At 45.4% G+C, this 20,205-nt stretch overlaps 1 protein-coding gene across 5 annotated transcripts in view; it reads left to right on the plus strand.

Annotated features, from left to right (window-relative positions):
* The window catches only part of DNAJC13 (DnaJ heat shock protein family (Hsp40) member C13), a 1,667,846-nt gene that overhangs the window by 522,040 nt on the left and 1,125,601 nt on the right, over positions 1-20,205 (plus strand). For all 5 annotated transcript variants that reach the window (XR_014970022.1, XM_085630673.1, XM_085630671.1 and 2 more), the window contains exon 20: positions 15,113-15,256. Coding sequence is in view for 4 of the 5 variants with exons in the window: in XM_085630673.1 (XP_085486799.1) it covers positions 15,113-15,256 (144 nt within the window). In the remaining variant the exon portion in view is untranslated. The remainder of the gene's footprint in view (positions 1-15,112; positions 15,257-20,205) is intronic.

Here is a 20,205-nt window from a genome sequence, read left to right on the forward strand (position 1 = left end):
ACGCATCCACACCTCTTACACAGATCCATCATTCTCTCCAACGCACTCCGACACGGATGCAGTGGAGGACTACATGGGTGACGACGCCACCTACCCCGAAGACATGGACCCTGAGGGCCAGCAAGACCCTGATCAGGTCTGGGATGACCCCGTAGAACCAGGTGCCGCTCTGGATACACAGGACACGCAACTTTATGGCGCAAAAACGTCCCCCACGGAGGACACTGCTGCATTCAACGCCCTCATTGAACGTGCCGCAGCCAATCATGGAGTGCAACTCCACTCAGACACTATCGAGGATGATTTCTTGGTAGACACTTTCGCATCCTCCGAGAGGACTGTAAAAACTCTGCCCATGTTAAAAGGTGTCCTAAAGCCAGCAAAGGACATTTTCAAAGAAACCACCAGGGCACGGGTCATAAACCCCAGGATCGAGAAAAAATACAAACCCGCACCTGGGGACCCCACGTACATTAGGAGCCAGTTGCCTCCGGACTCCATCGTAGTTGCCAATGCTCGCAAACGAGCGCACTCGCAGACCACTGGTGATGCTCCTCCCCCGGACAAAGAGTCCAAGGTTCTAGAAACCTCCGGCAAACGGATTGCAGCCCAGGCAGCAAACATATGGCGCATCGCCAATACACAGGCCCTCCTAGCTCGCTACGACCGTTCACACTGACACGTTAGAGACCCTACCCCAACACCTGCCAGACGAGTACAAAGAGGCAGCGGAGCTCCTCATCAGGGAGGGACAACTGCTTACAAACGCATCCATCAAGTGTGCACTGGATGCCGCAGACACTGCTGCAAGGGCAATAAACACTAGCGTCATGTTACGACGACACGCCTGGTTACGAATCTCCGGATTCAAACCTGAGGTCCAAAATAACATCCTCAATCAGCCGGTCAACCCCGACTACTTATTTGGACCGGAGGTTTGACACCACCTTAGAAAAGATAAAAAAAGACACGGACACTGCGAAGTCAATGGGGGCTCTGCAAACGCAGACCTTTCGTAGTGGCTCCTTTCGTCGCCCCGGAAATAGAGGTGCAGGTAGAGGACAGGGGGCACAGCAAACCTACAATAAAGGGGGCACACAGGGTTCCTACGATAAAAACACCCGAGGTGGATATCGTGGCTCCAGCACCAAGGGCAGAGGACGTGGTTACGGCAATACCAGGTCCTCCCCCAAGAACAAACAGTGACGCCCTCTCCCTTCCCCCCCGACCACATAACACCTGTCGGGGGGGGGAGACTCCAGCGGTTCCTGTCCACGTGGAATTCCATCACCACAGACAGGTGGGTCAAAGATGTTATCCAACACGGTTACTGTCTCGAATTAACCTCCACTCCACCCACCATACCGCCAAGGCACCGTCCTATGTCCTCAGAGCACTTAGCGTTATTGCAGCAGGAGGTGCTAAGTATGCTGCAAAAAGGCGCAATAGAGGTCGTGCCCGTACACCAGCAGGGAACAGGGGTGTACTCTCTGTACTTCTGAATACCAAAAAAGGACGGGTCACTCAGACCTATCCTAGACCTGAGACCCCTCAACCACTACATTCTCTCAGAGCATTTTCACATGCTCACCCTGCAGCAGGTTCTCCCACTCCTCAGACAGGGAGATTTCCTAGCCACGCTAGACCTCAAAGATGCGTATTTCCACATACCCATACACCCGTCACACAGAAAATATCTCCGGTTCACCATTCAGGGACAGCACTATCAATTCAAAGTCCTCCCCTTCGGAGTAACAACAGCACCCAGAGTTTTCACAAAGTGCCTAGCTACCGTGGATGCACATCTACGGAGGCAACACGTTCACGTCTACCCTTACCTGGACGACTGGCTTGTTCAGGCAAAGTCAGCCCAGCAATGTGCCAGCTACATGTCCCGCACCATTCAGCTCCATGTCCCGCACCATTCAGCTCCTTCACAGTCTGGGATTCTCACTAAATTACCCCAAATCACATCTCCAACCCGCACACGTACAACAGTACCTAGGTGCGACCATAGACACTCTGGCAGCCACAGCTCAGCCAAATTTAGTGAGGATCAGCAGCATGCAAATGCTGATTTCCAAGTTCAAGCCCCAACACTCCCTTCCTGCGCGAGTGTTCATGCAGTTAATAGGCATGATGGCCTCCTGCATTTTCATAGTCACACACGCGAGACTACATATGCGCCCGCTTCAGGAGTGCTTAGCACGTCAATGGAATCAGGCTCAAGGACAGTTGAAAGACCTAGTGTTGGTGAGCGGTCGGGCATACAACTCTCTGCATTGGTGGAATCCACAAAACCTTTGCAAGGGCCGACCGTTCCAAGAGCCTGTTCCACAAATAATACTGACAGCGGACGCGTCTCTCCAGGGATGGGGAGCTCATGTACTCAATTACACAGTGCAGGGACTATGGACAACACAACAAAAGAAGATGCACATCAACCTTCTGGAACTGTTGGCAATCTTCCTAGCCATGAAGGCATTCAAAGTACATCTGTGCAACAAGGTCGTGTTGATCCGGACGGACAACATGACTGCCATGTACTACATACAGAAACAGGGAGGAACACACTCTCCACAGTTGTCTCATCTGGCTCAGAGCATGTGGAAGTGGGCCATTCAGAGGAACATATTCCTCATGGCAGAACACCTCCCAGGCAAGGACAACCAGATGGCAGATCTGCTCAGCAGACACAGCCACCAAATGCACGAGTGGGAGTTACACCCATCAGTACTCCAACCGTACTTCCAGCAGTGGGGTCATCCAGAGATAGACCTATTCGCGACAAGCGAAAACGCAAAATGCCAAAGCTTTGCCGCCAGGTTCCCACATCCACAGTCGCAGGGCAATGCGATATGGATGAACTGGTCCAGCAGATTTGCGTCCGCTTTTCCCCCAGCGCCATTGATACCGCTGGTGGCACGCAAACTGCGACAGCACTCACTGACACTCATCCTGGTTGCTCCACCATGGGCACGCCAGCCATGGTACACAACCTTTCTGGAACTTTCCGTGGTGCCGCATCAAAGGCTGCGGATCAAACCCGCACTTTTGACGCAGAACCATGGAGAAATTCAGCACCCAGATCCGCAACAGCTGAACCTGGCAATCTGGCTCCTGAAATCCTAGAGTTTGGCTACCTAAACCTGCCACCTGACTGTATGGAGATCATTAAGGAGGCCAGGAGACCCACTACCAGGGCTTGCTATGCAGCTAAATGGAAGAGGTTTGTCATTTATTGCAACAACAATGACATTAACCCGCTAGACGCATCCATTCAAAATATAATCTGTTACCTCTTACACCTATACCGATGCAATCTGGCATACACCTCAATACGTATCCATTTGACCGCAATAGCAGCCTATCTCCAGAACAGGCAGCACCTCTCTTTATTCAAAGTGCCTGCCATCAAAGCTTTCTTGGAGGGACTTAAACGAGTAATTCCCCCTAGACACCCACCAGCACCGGTGTGGAACCTCAACTTGGTCCTCACCCGACTGATGGGTCCACACTTCGAACCTCTCCACTCATGTGAGATTCAATTCCTCACCTGGAAAGTAGCTTTCCTAGTGGCAATCACTTCGTTAAGAAGAGTTAGTGAACTCCAGGCACTAACCATTCAAGAGCCATTCATTCAGGTTCACGCAAACAGGGTCGTACTACGTACCAACCCCAAATTCATGCCCAAAGTAATATCGCAGTTCCACATGAATCAAACTATTGAACTGCCTGTTTTCTTTCAAAATCCACAGAATGTAGCAGAGAGAATGCTCCATACACTAGATGTAAAGAGAGCCCTCATGTACTATATAGACAGAACTAAGGTCTTTAGGAAGACAAAACAACTTTTCGTTGCCTTTTCTCCACAGCACAAGGGCAACACCATTTCCAAAGCAGGTATAGCCAGATGGATCGTTAAATGTATTCAAATTTGCTATCAAAAGGCTAAACGCACATTAACGATTCCCCCACGAGCCCACTCAACACGTAAGTTAGGGGCGTCCATGGCTTTCCTGGGAAACATTCCTTTACAGGAAATATGTAGAGCAGCCACATGGTCCACTATACATACATTTACCAAACACTACTGTGTAGATGTACACTCAAAACAGCAGGCAGCTGTAGGACAGGCTGTTCTCAAAACTCTTTTTCAGACCGCTGCAGCTGGCACTGGTAACCGCCGCTAATCGGAGGTACTGCTATATATTCTATGCACAGATATGAATTCAGCAGCCCACATGCCTCGAACTGAATATGCTACTTACCAGTATGCATCTGTTCTTGGCATGTAGGGCTGCTGACATTCATATCGCCCACCCTCCTCCTCGGCGCCTGTAGCAGCTGCAGCTCTCAGAATTACTGTATAGCATGGTCATCACTTTCTGTATCTACTCCATCACTGCCACAATGGCGAAAAACAATCTGAGGATGGAGAGGATGCCCATGCGCACTGTAGTCCAGGGGAGGAGTCACCTATCTCAGGATACTTCGAAGACTCTTCCAGGACAACAACGTGCAAACATCCGGACCCAACACTAGGCGGCGATCTATGCACAGATATGAATGTCAGCAGCCCTACATGCCAAGAACAGATGCATACTGGTAAGTAGCATATTCATTCCATGACGTGCACTCTAGAATTGATTATTGGCTGGCATCACAGTCGCTGCTTGCGGTGATTAAGGGGTGCGTGGTCTTACCACGTACGCTTTCGGACCATTCCCCTCTTCTTCTGATACTGGATACTTCGGTCAAACGAATCCCGCCGTTCACATGGCGGCTGCCACCTTACTCACTATTAGACGAGGTATTTAGGGGCGCATTGGCGGAAGACATAGATACCTTCTTCGATAAAAATTTGGGCTCGGTTCAGAGTTTCCAAACGGTGTGGGACTCGTTCAAACATATATTCGTGGCATGGCTATGGCCAAGCACTCCAGTGTTCTTAAATCCATACGGCAGAGACTGAAGACTATGGAGACGCAGCTGGCGCAGTTAGAAGAGCAGCATCGGATGTCCGCGGACCCCGATATTGAAGCTAGGATTCGAGCGTTGGTCTCGGAATACAATAGTGAAGCGGACAGGGAAGTGCACCATATGGGCAAGTATGCTACGGCCCGTACATATGGGGAGGGCGAACGCCCGGGCTCCTTACTGGCGAGGATACTGCGTAATAGCAGGAGGCCCCTGGTCATTGACGAGCTGGTCACCTCCGCAGGCATAGTGATTACTGGAGAGGAAGAGATAGTTGCCGAATTCAGAGATTACTATGCTGGGCTTTACACATCTAAGTCCTCTCAGATGGAAGAGGAAATAGAGGACTACCTCAGTTATATCAAAATGCCCTTTTTGTCCAACTCTCAGAGGGAATTTTTGATGCTGCCCATACAAACGGATGAGATTCTGGAGGCACTGGAGGGAATGAGATCAGGTAGTGCCCCTGGAGCGGATGGGCTGACGGTGGCCTTTTATAAGGCCTTCAAGGATAAGCTCCTCCCGCATCTGATTACGCTATTTGATGACATATGCCAGGAAGGTAGTATCCCGGATACCATGAGGGAGGCTCTGCTTGTCACCATCTTGAAACCTGGGAGACCCCCGAACTTGTGCGGCTCCTACAGACCGCTTTCACTGATAAATGTAGACGCCAAGGTGTTGGCTACGCGCTTGGCGCTGCTGGTGCCGGAGCTCGTAGCCCCGGAGCAGGCGGGTTTTATCCCGGCCAGAAATCTCACATATAATATCCGAACAGTATTGGGAACCATGCAGCATGTGCGCCCAGAGCGCAAAGCCTTGGCCCTTTTTCTGGACATGGAAAAGGCGTTCGACTCTGTGGAGTGGCCCTTTATGGTGCGGGTATTGCGGAAATTCGGACTTGGGGAGCCCTTTTTGCAGATGCTCGGAGCATTGTATTACCGTCCCACTGCCAGGCTGAGAATAGGTGATCGGGTTACGGAGGCCTTTGATGTAGGCAGGGGAACCAGGCAGGGCTGTCCCCTTTCCCCCCTCCTATATGCCCTAGTGGCGGAACCCTTGGCGTGCGCGATCAGGGAATACCATAGATTCAAGGGTATTAATTTTCCCACCTATAAGATCGGTATTTCAACATATGCAGATGATGCGCTGCTATACGTCCGGGACCCGGAGGAGAATCTCTCTTCTATACTGAGGGAGGTGGTCAGGTTTGGGGCCCTGTCTGGCCTTAAGGTGAACTGGAACAAGTCGTTAGCGTTCCCGCTGACACCGGTCACTTTGCCGTTTCAGATGGAATACCCACTGCAGTGAACGACCGATTCGGTTCGGTACTTGGGGATTCGGCTCCACAAGAATCCGGAGGTTCTACTCTGGGAAAACTACGGAGTGGCGTACACCAACCTAGTTGAGGACGTAGAGACGTGGAGTCTGCTTTCCCTGTCTTTGTTGGGCAGAATAGCCATCATGAAAATGGTGGTTTTGCCAAGATTCTTGTTTCTATTCAATAACATCCCTATAGTGCTGTCCAAGGCCTTTTTCAAGCAGTTGACCCAAACCCTAGTTAAGCTGGCCTGGGGTGGTAAACAGCCCAGAGTCCGGTGGAAGGTGCTAACGCTGCCGTATGAGATGGGGGGGGGGGGTTGGGGGCCCCGGACATGGAAAGATATTACAGGGTGGTGCAGGCGGCCCACCTGCACACGTGGATACATGCCAACCCTGATGTTCCACATGTGATCCTAGAGCGACTGTTTACAGACCCGCTCCCCTTACCGGCGACTGTCTTCCAGCCGGTTGATCGCAGCGTAGGAAGATTAGACTCTCTCAAAGCCACGAATCATGCTTGGCAGGCGTTAATGAGAGTGCAAGACTGTGCACTCCTGTATTCCCTGCTGATGCGGGTGGAGTGGGTGGTTTGGCTCCCCCCACTGCGAGAGAAGGGAGTGCTACAGGCGTTAGGCGCGTTGGGTATCGCTAGGATGGAGGATTTGTTTCATGATGGGGTGGCCAAAACATGGGAACAGATCGGATTGGCGCAACCTGCTTCCACGCTTCTACAACGCTTTCAATTTCATAGGGTCCGTAGTGCTCTCAGTCCTGCTGGGGCCGGGCATGACAGAACCCCCGGAAATCCCGGAACTTACTTATGTCATTAAAACGGTGGCGCCGTCCAAATTGGTTACGACCCTTGAAAGAATTGGGGACCAGCACACGGCGCGCCAGTGCACCACAGCGAGGCGAGACTGGCAGACAGACCTTCAAATGGAGATCACCGACGAGATGTGGAAATACTGTTGCGCCAGCACAAGAGGGTGTCGCTAAATGGCCGGCACAGATTGGTGCACTTTAAGTACTTGCAGCGGGTTTATTATACCCCGGAGAGGTTACATAGGTACAGGCTCCGCCAAACAGCGGAGTGTGAGCGTTGTCACTTCCTCGTGGCGGACTTCATGCATATGGCCTGGTACTGCCCGGGAATTGCTAAGTTCTGGGCGGAGGTGTTCTGGGAACTGAGCCAGGTTTTGGGAAGAGATACTGCCCAATCCATCTTTGGCGCTGCTGGGGTACTCCAGGCCCCTCCCACTTGCACTGCGATGCCTGACCGATATGGCACTGTTAATAGCTAGACGTGTCGTGGCGACATGTTGGATGAGAGGGCCACTTCCCACTAAGAAGCGGTGGGCCAGGGATATGCTGTATTGCAGCACACAGGCGGAGACGTACAGCGAATTGCTACCGCCGAAAACTCTCCCCTAGAACTTCTGGGGGTTGTACAGAACGCTTTTGACTTCCGGGGTCACTGAGACGGCTTGCCAGGGGGAGGCACAGAGCGAGGAACCCAAGGCGCACACTTTGTTTGAGGGGGGCACGGGAAACTATCAGGACTCTGGGGGCGCACGATTGTGAGGGACCCTGGAACATAAGTTGGGACGGATGCCCGCACGCGGAGAGTGTGGACAGGTACATTTCAGGTCTGACTGGGATGCTCGGGTGGGGGGATCTCAGAGGGTGAATGTGTAGCGCAGGGTTGTATGCAGACTGAATGCGGGAGGGTGCTACCGCTGGGTACGTCTAGACAGTGGAACTGAGGACACGTGCACATGAGGAAGGGTGACAGGAGGAGACAGTAAGCGTGCGGCGGGTGGTTGGGGTTAGTGATAAGATTAGACCCTACAGGGACTACGCCAGGGTTGCTGGCTTTGGAGGATAATTTTATGCTTTTAATTCATAACCGTATGCTGTTACATGGACTGGGGTCTAGTGCACTCTCCAATCGAAGTTGCGATCATGATTGGGCTTTTGTACATAAGGGGTTCTTGTGACGCCGCCGGTCCTTCGGGATGTCGGCTAAATGGCCGTGTAAGAGATGACTTGACTGCCCAACTGCATGGCAGAGCCCTCTCGTTGCTACGTGGCTAGTAGGCGGTTTGTCCTGTATAACTCCTTCAAGTCAATAAAGGTTTTTGAAAAGTAAAAAAAAAAAAAAAAAAAACTACCTATGTTATAAGCCTACTGTCATTCAGTAAGTGATCAATGTGAGCTCATCTTCTTTACTGAAGAATAAAAAGCGTAGTTTGTGAGGTGACCATCATCAAACCTGTTCTGGGCTATATCTTTCACTTCACTCATCACTAGATTAAAAACAACCGCAATCAGAAACAGTCTCTCTACATACTCGAAGAGTGGCTTAAGAAATGCTACTCGTTTTGTATTAGGGATGCAAAGGAACACTTTAGTGTGTGTGTTGGGCCTATCAGCGCTACATTCTCCATGGGCCTACCCTCTGCATCTGGTATAACTTGCTTTATGGGCATTTAAAGCTGCTTCTATATAAGATTGCTACTCGGCCAATGTCATTTTAGAGAGAGTGACTAACTGGATTGGGAAATATTTGGATTTCATTTTGCGCTAATCTGTTTTTTAGAGTGTGTGTCTTGCAGTAGGCTTATGTCCCTCTTTCTCTCCATTAGTAGGCTAACAATCACCACACATTTACCCAAAGCACTGAGTCATTTGATACTCAGACTAACCATCTTTAGCATCTAAACGTCTCTCAACGATGCAAGCTGGTGCACACTCTTTGTTTGCATTGTATTAGGCATTCTCCTTGCTCTAATTCCTAGCCCTGAACCTTAAAGTGGGCTAGCTTGAGTATATACCATTCCTCATGTCTCCATTTGATGCCCCCTAGGCGAGAGTGTAGCTATTGTTTCAACTTAGGGCAGAGACAATACTGTGTGCTGCATGTATGCTAAACTGATTCAAGAGCCTTGACCCTTGTTAGAGTAAGTTGGGTCCATTCGCATCTCCCCGCCAAACTTCCCTAACAACAGCAATAACCACAGTTAAACAGTTCCTCGCTATTTGCATCCAAATAATGTTGGTCGTCTTCAACGGCCACCGTAAAGTAGTGACAAGAACCTCCACATCCTCCTCCTGCGGAATGCCCACTTCTTATCCCAGGCTGGGCAGCTTAAGTGTCTCAAAATAGTACCTACATCTGCTAGTTCTCTGTCTCATGTTAAGCCCTAAAAGGCGACGTGAATTTCTTTTTGACCTGTGGCCTTTTATCTTCTCTGCTTAAAGCACATCTAGCTTCTCATTTTCTTTGTCTCACAGGAATAGACTTGCCTTTCTTCCCCTTCATTCTAATTGTCCATTGTCTGATTGCAAAATCTCTGCTGACCCCTCCATCTCCCTGTTCCATCCGGGAGAATGCTCAATCCTGGTGTAACAAAATGGCAAATTTCTTTGCTGAAAAAATTCAAAATATTTATAAATCCTTCCCCATGCAGAAAGACACTAATCTGTCCAATCAATCTGAGGTAGAGACAGAACAACCTCTCCTGGTAGAAATTCCGCTGGTAAACAAACTGGAGATAAAGGGAATTCTTACCCATCTTAAATCTGGCTCCCCATCTGACCCTGCCCCTCCTACTGCTCTTCTTAAGATTAAAAAGACAATCTTATCAGCAATGGCTGGATTAATTAACGCGTCATTCTAAACAGGGATTGTTCCTCCCTTATGGAAAAAGGCAATGGTTAGGGCTTTGTTGAAAAAGCCCAATCTAGATATGGAAGACTGGTCAAACTATCGTCCCATATCCTTACTCCCTGGTGTCTGTAAAATTGCCGAGAAATACGTTAATTCGATGTTGTCGAATTTTCTTGAAAATAATGCCCTGTTGCATTTCTCGCAGACTGGTTTTAGGGCAAAACATGGAACCGAGACTGCGCTATTGTCAGTAGTGGAAGAAACTAGGAAGGTCCTAGATTGCGGAGGCTGCGCTGCAATTATTCTTCTAGATCTCAGCGCAGCCTTCGACACCGTGAACCACTCACTTTTAATTAAACGACTGCAAGACATCGGGATAAGAGGAACAGTAGTGAAATGGCTGTTCTTTTTTGGAAGACAGAGTCTTCTCCGTATTCCTGGATGACTGCGTTTCTGATCCAGTACCGCTCTCATGCGGAGTACCTCAAGGCTCTGCATTAAGCCCTACGTTGTTCAACGTCTATCTGAGTTCACTGGCAAGTATTGTCACCCCGTTTGGGGTGCATATTGTCACCTATGCGGATGACACTCAACTAGTCGTTTCTCTGAACAATGATAACTCAGGAGGGGCACTTACATTATGCTTGGAGAGAGTGGCTAACTGGATGGAGGCATCTTACCTCAAGCTCAATGGGGCTAAAACAGAGGTTATGCTTCTTGGAAACGCTACATCCTTATCTGTTGAATCCTGGTGGCCAATCAGCCTGGGACCCTCGCCTATCCCAAAAAAAAACATAAAAAGCTTAGGTATCGTGCTTGACACCAAGCTTGATTTTAAGGAACAGGCTCGTAAGGTTGCAGGTACCTGTTATGGCCTTCTGCGAATGATCAGGAGGATTCTTCCTTTGCTCCCGTTTATAGCTAGTAGAATATTGGTGCAGGCACTTATTTTGTCCAGGCTGGATTATTCTAATGCCATCTACTTGGGGGCCCCGTCATCCACCACGAAAGTTTTACAGATCGTACAAAATTGTGCAGCTCGACTTCTGTTAAACATCCCTAAACGTCTATCTGCTAGACCGGCACTCTCCTCATTACACTGGCTCCCCATTCATGAGAGGATTAAATTTAAAGTTACGTGTATTATTCAAAAATCTTTGACTGGAAAGGGTCCTACTCTGATAGAGGACATGATGCACCTTCATCTCCCTCAAAGAACACTGAGATCGGAGGGTAAATATTTGTTAACAATTCCTAGAATAAAACGCACCAGATGTGGAGGTCGTAGGTTTTCCTACTGTGGTGCGAAGCTTTGGAACTCGGTCCCCATCCATATCCGTTCACAAAACAATCATTCCATTTTTCGCAAACAACTAAAAACACTACTTTTTCCCTAAAGATCTTGAGGAACTGAATGTCCACTAGCGCGGGGATGCCTCCTGGTAACCAGGCGCTTTATAAATGCTTTTCAATTCAATTCAATCTGGTGCCATGTGGTAATAGGGCTCGGATCTAAAGTTTGCGGTTGGCCAGTACTAATACCTAGTATAGAGATGTTTCGTTAACATTGTTTTGTGCTTTTATTATTCCTTTGTGAAAATAGGCAGGATTTGATGTCCTCATTGATGTCAAATGTTCTGGGTGAAGAGAAGGTCTGTGACTTTTCACATTTTTCTGACTCTTCAAAGTGTTTCCCGCTTGGTCGTTGTAGAGAGGGCGAGGTGGTGTTGATTATAGGTGAAAGTCAATTGTCCTGATCAAATTCATGATTTCCTCCTCGTCAACAATAGAATGCACCCTTGTGAAAACATCAGGGGATGCTTCTTTCCGTAGCCTAGCACCTGCAACTCTGTGTCCGATCTAGGGAAATGGGAAATCTCAATGAAAGTTCAGCGGGGGAGTTTCTAATGTGATGTAGAAGGCCCTGAATGTAGGTTTGGATGTTCTGTAATTCTGTCCCCCTTAGTAGACCCTGAATCCTGATGTTATTTTGTCATGATTTGTTTTCCATATCCTCATGCTTGAGTTGAGAGCCCCCCATAGTGGTCTTACATGTTCTAGAGACTATTTCCTATGCAGTGGATTTCCTCTGACTGAGCTTCCCTATTCTGCTGAAGGTCATCAATCCTTCTACTTAATGCATTCACATCACTCCACAGGTCTCTTAAATACTCCTTTAAATCTCCTCAGATGGTACTCACTTGGATTAAAAAAATAACACCGGAATTCTTGAGTTATATAAATTTTCATGAGCTGATCATCGGGTCTCTGTGTTGTCGACACGTCTCCATCATTCGAGCCATGAACCTGCTCTTTGTCATGTTTCCACCCAGAGACTGAGTCTCTCTATATTCCTTGCCAGGTGCCAAAGAGCCCACCTCTCTCATTGAATATGCTTTAATGTGGAGGAGGTGGAGCTTCAGCATTTACCACTGTTTGGATCCCTGCTAAGTCGAAAGAGGCTCATTTGGCATGTTACCCAGAGTACCCTTTGCCTTTCGGACTTTGAGCCCCATGACTGCCACTTGACCTGGGATTTGTAGCTATGAGCAGGGATCTGCTCATCAATTCCATCCGTCATCCTCATCACCTTTCATGACTAGACCCATTATGGCCCTTGTCTCCTTTGTGGCACATGAGGGGGTGACTCAGGACTCCAGTCGGTCACTTTAAGTCCCATCTGACCAGCTCCGGTCGCAGTATTATCCGCTTTCCTCATTGACGTTACTCATGAGACTGCCCAGTCTCATAGAGCTCCAAGCTCTCTCTCTCTCCTTGAGACTGAGTCCAGGTAGGAATCTGTAAATGTAGTCAAATTTACAACTCAAAACCTTGATTACAGAGCGCTTGACCAACCTAGTTAAATTGTAATGTTTATGTTGAACTAATATATCTTTCCCAGAATCACTCTGAGCTGTGTTCTGTCCTGGGATAAACACCATGGTTCTATCCGTTGATGCATCCCTCTGCACCAGCCCTTACAGTGAATACAGGAATTCAGTTGCAAAATATAACATAATTAACCACTCTCAGGGAACAACAATTTTTATTAGTGTAAAATTGTTGCTAGTATCCAAAAGAAATGAGTTCACTTTTTAAGGTGTCAAAAGTGAAATGATTTTCAGCAGAATGTCTTTTGAAAGGGTGAGTTCTTATGAGCAACACCAAAGGTTGCTTGAAGGTTTGACTCCTTTAGGTCTGCTCTAGAATGTAGTTAATCGTGTGAGTTCTTCAGATCTGAACTTAAGTTGTACTTTTGAAATTGTAAATTCTTCAGAGTTCTGCAGAGATGCAATTTGAAAGTGTAAGTGCTTCAGCCAGGGGATGCCAAACCTTGTCAAATAGCTCTACTTTTGTTGCCTTCAATTCTGTGTTAACCTCTGCTGAAGGTTCATTATATCTCATTCTGTATGCTCACCTCTTTATTGTGTAAAATACCTATTATTTTAATTTATAAAAACCTGTCCCAACCAGACGACACTGAATGTTTCCACCCGGAGGCATGTGCACATTTCGCATTGAGTGCTAAAATTATTTTAAAATAAATATTAACCCTGCAGGGTTGATATGACCAACCACTCCTACATTACAGACTCTGAACTTTCCAATATGACTTTCATGGAACTTTTCTTATTATCGTTTTCCTAATCTACTTTCTAAATATTCATAATTGTTTCGTTTTCAGTCTTCAGAATGGCAGATATTGGTATATTAGGATATGAACATATCAGAACATTCTACGGATCCAGAATAAACATTAATTAATATCTGAAAGTTATAATATCTTTTGGCCTTTTGCCATATATTTATTCTTATCATCTGCTCTGCTTCCCTCCTCTTTGTCCTTGAATACTTTAAAGATTCAACCAAAGATGCCTATGGCATTTAAGGAAACCATGGGAAATTAAGAATATGGATTTATTTTGCTGTATTTTCTGTGTCCGAAGCACCTATATTGGCTGAATATTTTACCCCCAAAGCAAACTTGTGAGAATATATGTACTCTCCATAGCTACACTGGAAAGCCTAGTTCCACAGCTCTTACTGTACCTCTTCTACCAGCCAAAAAGCCGTTTCTGATACATGACGATTTCCAAAATGGAACTTAAGAATGCCTTGTGTGGCACTAATTGCTAAATTGAAAAGTGGGAAAACAAGAGACTCGTGTATGTAATTTTAAATGTAAACACTTTTTTTTTTATTTAATAACCGCATTCACTCACTTGTCATTTTGTGGCAGACTTTTTCCACATTTTAACAAATTACCCTGTACCAAACCTATGCACAACAATACACCAGTCATACTATCAACAGTCAGATTACAGGCTCTAGAGTATCCTTCAGCTGATGTTATGTTATGCAATGCACATTTGTCATCTACCGATGCTCTCAAGTTACAGAAAATATTTTTTACATTGAAAATGTACTGGGAATTCTTTACTGGACATGCACTTTCTCTTCAACATGAAACATGTAAATGAAGTCAGCCTAGAGGCCTCCACTAATACTTTAACACCCCTCAGTATCAATAAATGTAACTTAGCATGCCAGTCTGAATGGAGTGTTTAAAAAAAAAAAAAATATATATATATATCTATCGCAGCACTCTGTCACTCCTTAGCTTGCAGCATGGACGGAATATATCAACTTGCCACCTCCTCACGAATTGTCGGGACACTAAAGCGGTGGTGCACCTCAGGGTCCGAGGTCACCCTGTATTCTGTATCCGCTCACCGTACAGCCAAGCACGTTTGCACTCCTTCCGTAATTAAGCACGAGTCCAAAGAGCTTGAAAGAATTTATTTATAAAGCATCAAGCATTTGGCTTGGATGTACAGAGAGCGGATACAGATATATATATATATATATCTTTTTTTTATTTTTTTAGATCATTGCAGCTTGAGGTGACCGCATCGAGAGGTGTTTGGATTGCTCATTAGGCATCAAATTATATCACTGTAATGACAATAATGGAGATAGCAAAATGGTTGTAAGAAATCGAGAAAAAATTAGAATCAGAAAAGGTCAAGCACACTCATCATCACTAACCATTGTTCATTGTTACTATTTGGCGTTATATTTTGCTATTCCCGCCTCTAGATAGGCCAAGGATTGATAGATTCTGTTATTATTTCACAGGATCAATTTGGCAAGTTTAATAAAGTCCCCGAGTGGCAGAGATTGGCGGGCAAAGCGGCTAAAGAGGTGGAGAAGTTTGCCAAAGACAAAGTGGACATTGTTTTATTGCACTGGAGGGACCGAATGGGAATTGCTCAAAAGGAGGTAAGACGTCCGTGCCTAAGATAATCTGCTGTTGGTTCAAATACACATTTCACTAGTACATCTATGAATAAACTCAAAATAATGATGCAAGTTTTAATGTACCATGTTACTTGCATTTCATTGCATCCACCTACTGACTGGTAAAGCAATATGGCTGGTTTGTACTTTCCATTTGGAGTTTCGAAGCTCAGAAACACTGTGTGACTTTATCAAAATAATGATTTCCCATCTCATTATTTTCATTCTTTTAGCCTGCCAAATAATTTGTACCATGACATTGAAACGTGGGAGAGTAAAGAAAATTGAAAATGGAAAAACTGTTGCTCTGTCGAAATCCAAAAGACTTGAATTCCAGTTTCATAGGGTGAGGGCAGCACACGGGCTGCATTAAACAGCATCAAATATGTGCCAATCCTAGAATAGGTCACTTTGCTGACCAGTCATTTTCATGGAACCTTTGAACTTGGAATCTTCTATGTAAAGCAGGAAACCAACTTTTGATGAGGCTCCTCTTGGGGAAATGGGTACTTTTTTATTTCTGAAAAGTTTCACCAAACCACCCCAACTCAGCTACCATCTCCTGCACAAGATACAGAATGTATGGAGAAACTACAAATGGACGGGGACCCCCTTCAAGGGGAGAACCAAGGTGGTGTTTGGAATCTCTATATATTTGATTCGGGTGATGATGCTTTAGCACCATAAGCCACTTAGGCTTCCCCTCATGATGAAACCTCTGACTACCTTACTGCCACTCACAGAGCGTGTTTCAGTATGAGGGCCCAATGCAGGTCGAGTAACAAGAGCAGAATCGGTTGCTTCCATTGTTGAAGATGGTTCTCAGCTCCACTGTTGAGAATGTCAAGGAACCTTCTAAAACCACATTCTTCTCCCCTAGGGTGGAAAGAAAATATAAGTGTGCCCCAAGACCCTATTTACATTAGACACCATGTGGCCAGGACTGACTAATGGTGCATAGAACATGCAGAAGGCCCATTTGCCAGTGCCATATGAAATAGCTATTCATTCCTGCTTAGCCAGAATGATTGACTTAAACTGAATCACATGGTGGAAATAGCACAGTACATTGTAGAACTCCACTATAAGAGTGCAAAGTTAAATCCAAACTGGACATAATTTGTTCCCTTGTACAGTGCATACACATCCTGTAGACATATCAGCAGCACTCTGGTCTTATGCAGGAATGCATGGCTACAGATTACAGGTTTTCTACCTGTAGAATAGTGACAGTTTTTAAGGGCTTCATTTAATGAAGTACATCTTTTTCTCCCGCAGGTAAATGTTGTGTTAGAGAACATTAAGGAACACACAGCACCTGCCAAGCCTAATGAGGCAACAATGCAATCCCCTTACCAAATGCATGGTAGCCATGCAGCTATTGCACCAAGGTACAGACCAGCAAGATTGTGCTAAGGATAGACAGGCAGTTGGAAACTCACTAATCAATATACTGGAAATCTCTTAAAGCACCCTGGCGCAGAAATGGACAATCAAGTAGCATTTCAAAAAGAAGTACTAGGTGCAGAGTCACGGTTCACTTACAAGCACTTATGAAAATAACGGGTTACAGTGGGATATTCATCCCTGCGCTCAGCTCAAAACCGTAAATTAATGTTTCCTAGCTTTCCAAACATATTTTATCAAATATTCTAAGGATGTCTATATCACATTCAAAATTAACTTTAATTTCTCCAAGTCATATACACAAAATTAAAAACCTATCATAAAAATTGATTCCATTCCAGAACACATTCAAAACCATACTGGTTCTTAGGTACATAGTCTTTTTTTCCCGTACAGTTGTATTATCATCGCCTCTTGTGTAGCTTTATATATTATTGGAGGCAATTTGCAGTACTAGTTGCTTGACAATGTATAAGTATAGTCACAGGTTTAATCACAATTGTAAACAGTTTGCAGTCCATGTTTTTTTTTTAACAGTGCAGACGTATATTCACAGATTTGAGCCAGTGTTTCGTGGCATCCTGCCTCCACTTCAGGGCTTTACAAACAAAACTTCAAATATCAAGAAGGAAGATTTTTAACTTCCATATGGAGAAAAAATAATGACGTTTTAATTTGCAGTTCTGTTTTTATAGGCCATTATACTTTTGTCACAAACTGACACCTGTAATCCAATCATAGTTTTCATTTTCACAGTTTTATTTCCAGAAAACTGCAAACTGTTTAGTATCCTTAAATGCCTCCGGCAAGTAGATTGTGATCACTATCACCACATGACGGAGACAAAGGTTTTTTAAGGTAACCAAATTAGTAGACTTGTTGTGAAGTTCAATTTGAATTTAGGAAGAAATGATGTGGTGTTACTCACCTATACACGGCTATTAAATCACCTACTGCAATTGAGGAGACTGTTTTTGCAAGACCATTCTGCATTTCACTGCATCTGCTTATGCTGTCAGTGGAAAAGATTACTAAAATTATTCCCTTTGCTGCAGTTCTCACAGCTTTCCATTGATGAGCTTGAAGCGTTTCAGTTAGTGACTCTCTAACCTCTGTTTTGCATCCCATATCTATTTCTGAGCTACTACTGTGGATTCTCAGTTTAACTTTTCATTTACATTCTTGGGGTGTTTACCATCCTTATTTTAAGTCTCTGCTGTGTGTATATATTGCTAGCCCACTCCTTTTTCACTCACCAAAATCCCCATTCCATCAGATTGTTTTAAGTATTAGGCTGCAAGGTCTTTGGGTTGGTTTATTTTCTCGATGGACGGTATTGGATATGAATTATTGTACATCTTAAGTCTCCCAAGAAAGTGAGGGCAAAAACTTTAGTGAAGAGAAGAGGTGGTAGACTAAAGTATACAAAAGAGTGATGGATGGAATGCTTGACTTCTTAACCCATTCCACATACCCCAGTCAGTCTTACTTTGCACACCATGCCATTCCAGTTTGAACCCAGCCGTATGCAAATCAGTCTTAACCCTGCTCAAATGAAAGCAGTCCATCCCAAACTTCCAGGCCAGGTCCTCCCTGGACTGTAACACAAGCAACCTAGGACTGATAGGTTGGAGTGCTACCCCGAGCGCTTGCCAGTGCTTAGCCTTATTGCTAGCATTGCTCACCTCACCTTTTGTTTGTTTGAAAAGAACAGGTATAGCATCTCCAAAATAATGTTTCCTACTAGTAAGAAGCCATGTTACTTTGAAGGCTCTTTGTACAATTAGTGTGAGGAGTGCAGAGCGATCAGCCTTATTAAAGTAAAACTTCTGTCTCAAAAACCCTGATGTGTAGTAGTGCGTCTGTTATCTTCACTGTTGTCAGTATTATCAACTACAGAAGGAATTGAAATGAAATGAAGCTGGCTAAAGAGGAAATTAATTTGTGTTACAACTTGTAGAATATAAAAAGCACAGAATTCAAGTGACACTTACTATTTGGCTAGAGAAAACATGCATGTGGTCTAGACAGTAATACCTCATAACTCACCTTCCCTTTGGGAGCTGGGAAGAGAGACACTGCTAATTGAGCAACTTACAATTTTCAGTATGTACGATGCAGGATTTATTCTCTTGTGTTAGTGGGTGTGCATGCATGCATGTTCCCAAGTGTTAGCTGAATAATGTTGGGTTGTGGTTAAAGACTGTCATTGTGCGAGCTAAGGTGCATTGAGGAGCATCTCCACGAAGTGTTTGTAGTGATCCACTCTTTAAACGTATATTTTAATTCAGAGATTTAATGCACAAACAACTACTTTAACCTAGTGTTTAAATTTGTGTGTTGATCCAAGTGAAATTAGTTAGTAAATAAATCAAATCACTTCATTAAAATGAGTGGCTTGTCCACAGTGATTTGTACATGTGCTTTGTATGTGTGTACAAATTATACTTTTTTTCACACTGAGCAATTTTAAGTTCCCCAAAGAATATGCAAGGACGTTAGATAAATGAGTCAAAATCATAGGTACCAAAGACCTTCCTTTCTCGAAATTGAAAGTCATATCACTCATTGTGGATCCCATAAAACCTCAGGCTTTCCTGGTCTGTGATCACTTGCTAAGCTTTTCAAGATTAGCCTGAGTGAGCAGAGATGCTAAGGGGAAGCAGAGTGGAGGAGACTGTACCCATCATGGCCTGAAGCAATTCAGATGTCACCCTTGCACAGTTTGCTCTGACTCACAAAATCAGTTTTCTATAATCTGGGGGGAATTTATGGATTGCATGGCTGAAATTGTATTCGCTGTATGCTTCAGATGGATTCTTCTACCTGCAGATTCCTCACTTGTTGAGTTATCCCAAATGTCAGACTAGACTCTGGAAAACTTCAGAGCTATTTGATGCCAGTAGGGGACGTCAACAATGACGTGGGTTTCATTTTTCCCCAGCCTTTTACTTGGATCTGGAGCATGCTCTCTCAGAGTTTTCGTATTTAAGTGCTCCAAAGTTTCACAAAATACAAACTGCAGTGCTAGGATGTCTCCCTCAAAACATTCCGACTTTAATCCCCTTTGGAGTCCATCACCGACCTTTACCCTGTCCACCTCTGGTGACTAGGGTCTTACAATAACTCTGAGTCATATGGGTCTTGCCTCACTATGCACTCCATGGCAATACCTGAAAGTATGCAAAACTTATCATGCCCCGGGCATCTTAAAAGAAGAGGGTGCCACTCCCATGTTTTAAACAGACAGATGAAGCATTGGAAAAACACCAAGCTTCTTTCAGATGTAAATCACCCCAGGTGCCCTCCGACTCCCACAGGATTTTCCATCCTGTGAGCTGGAGTTAATATCTCTTGTGCCATCTGAACTGTCACTGCTATTGGATTCACCACCGTCACCACCAACTGATTATGTTGCTGAACTATCTCAGCCGAAGTGGCTTCTGGCAGCTATCCGGCCTTGTACTACTTCCCGGCCCCAGAGGTGGATCCAGTAGCATTTCTTAACACCATGTTCTGCATTT

This window comes from Triturus cristatus, chromosome 10, assembly GCF_964204655.1.
Source record: "Triturus cristatus chromosome 10, aTriCri1.1, whole genome shotgun sequence".
Classification (NCBI taxonomy): Eukaryota; Metazoa; Chordata; class Amphibia; order Caudata; family Salamandridae; genus Triturus; species Triturus cristatus.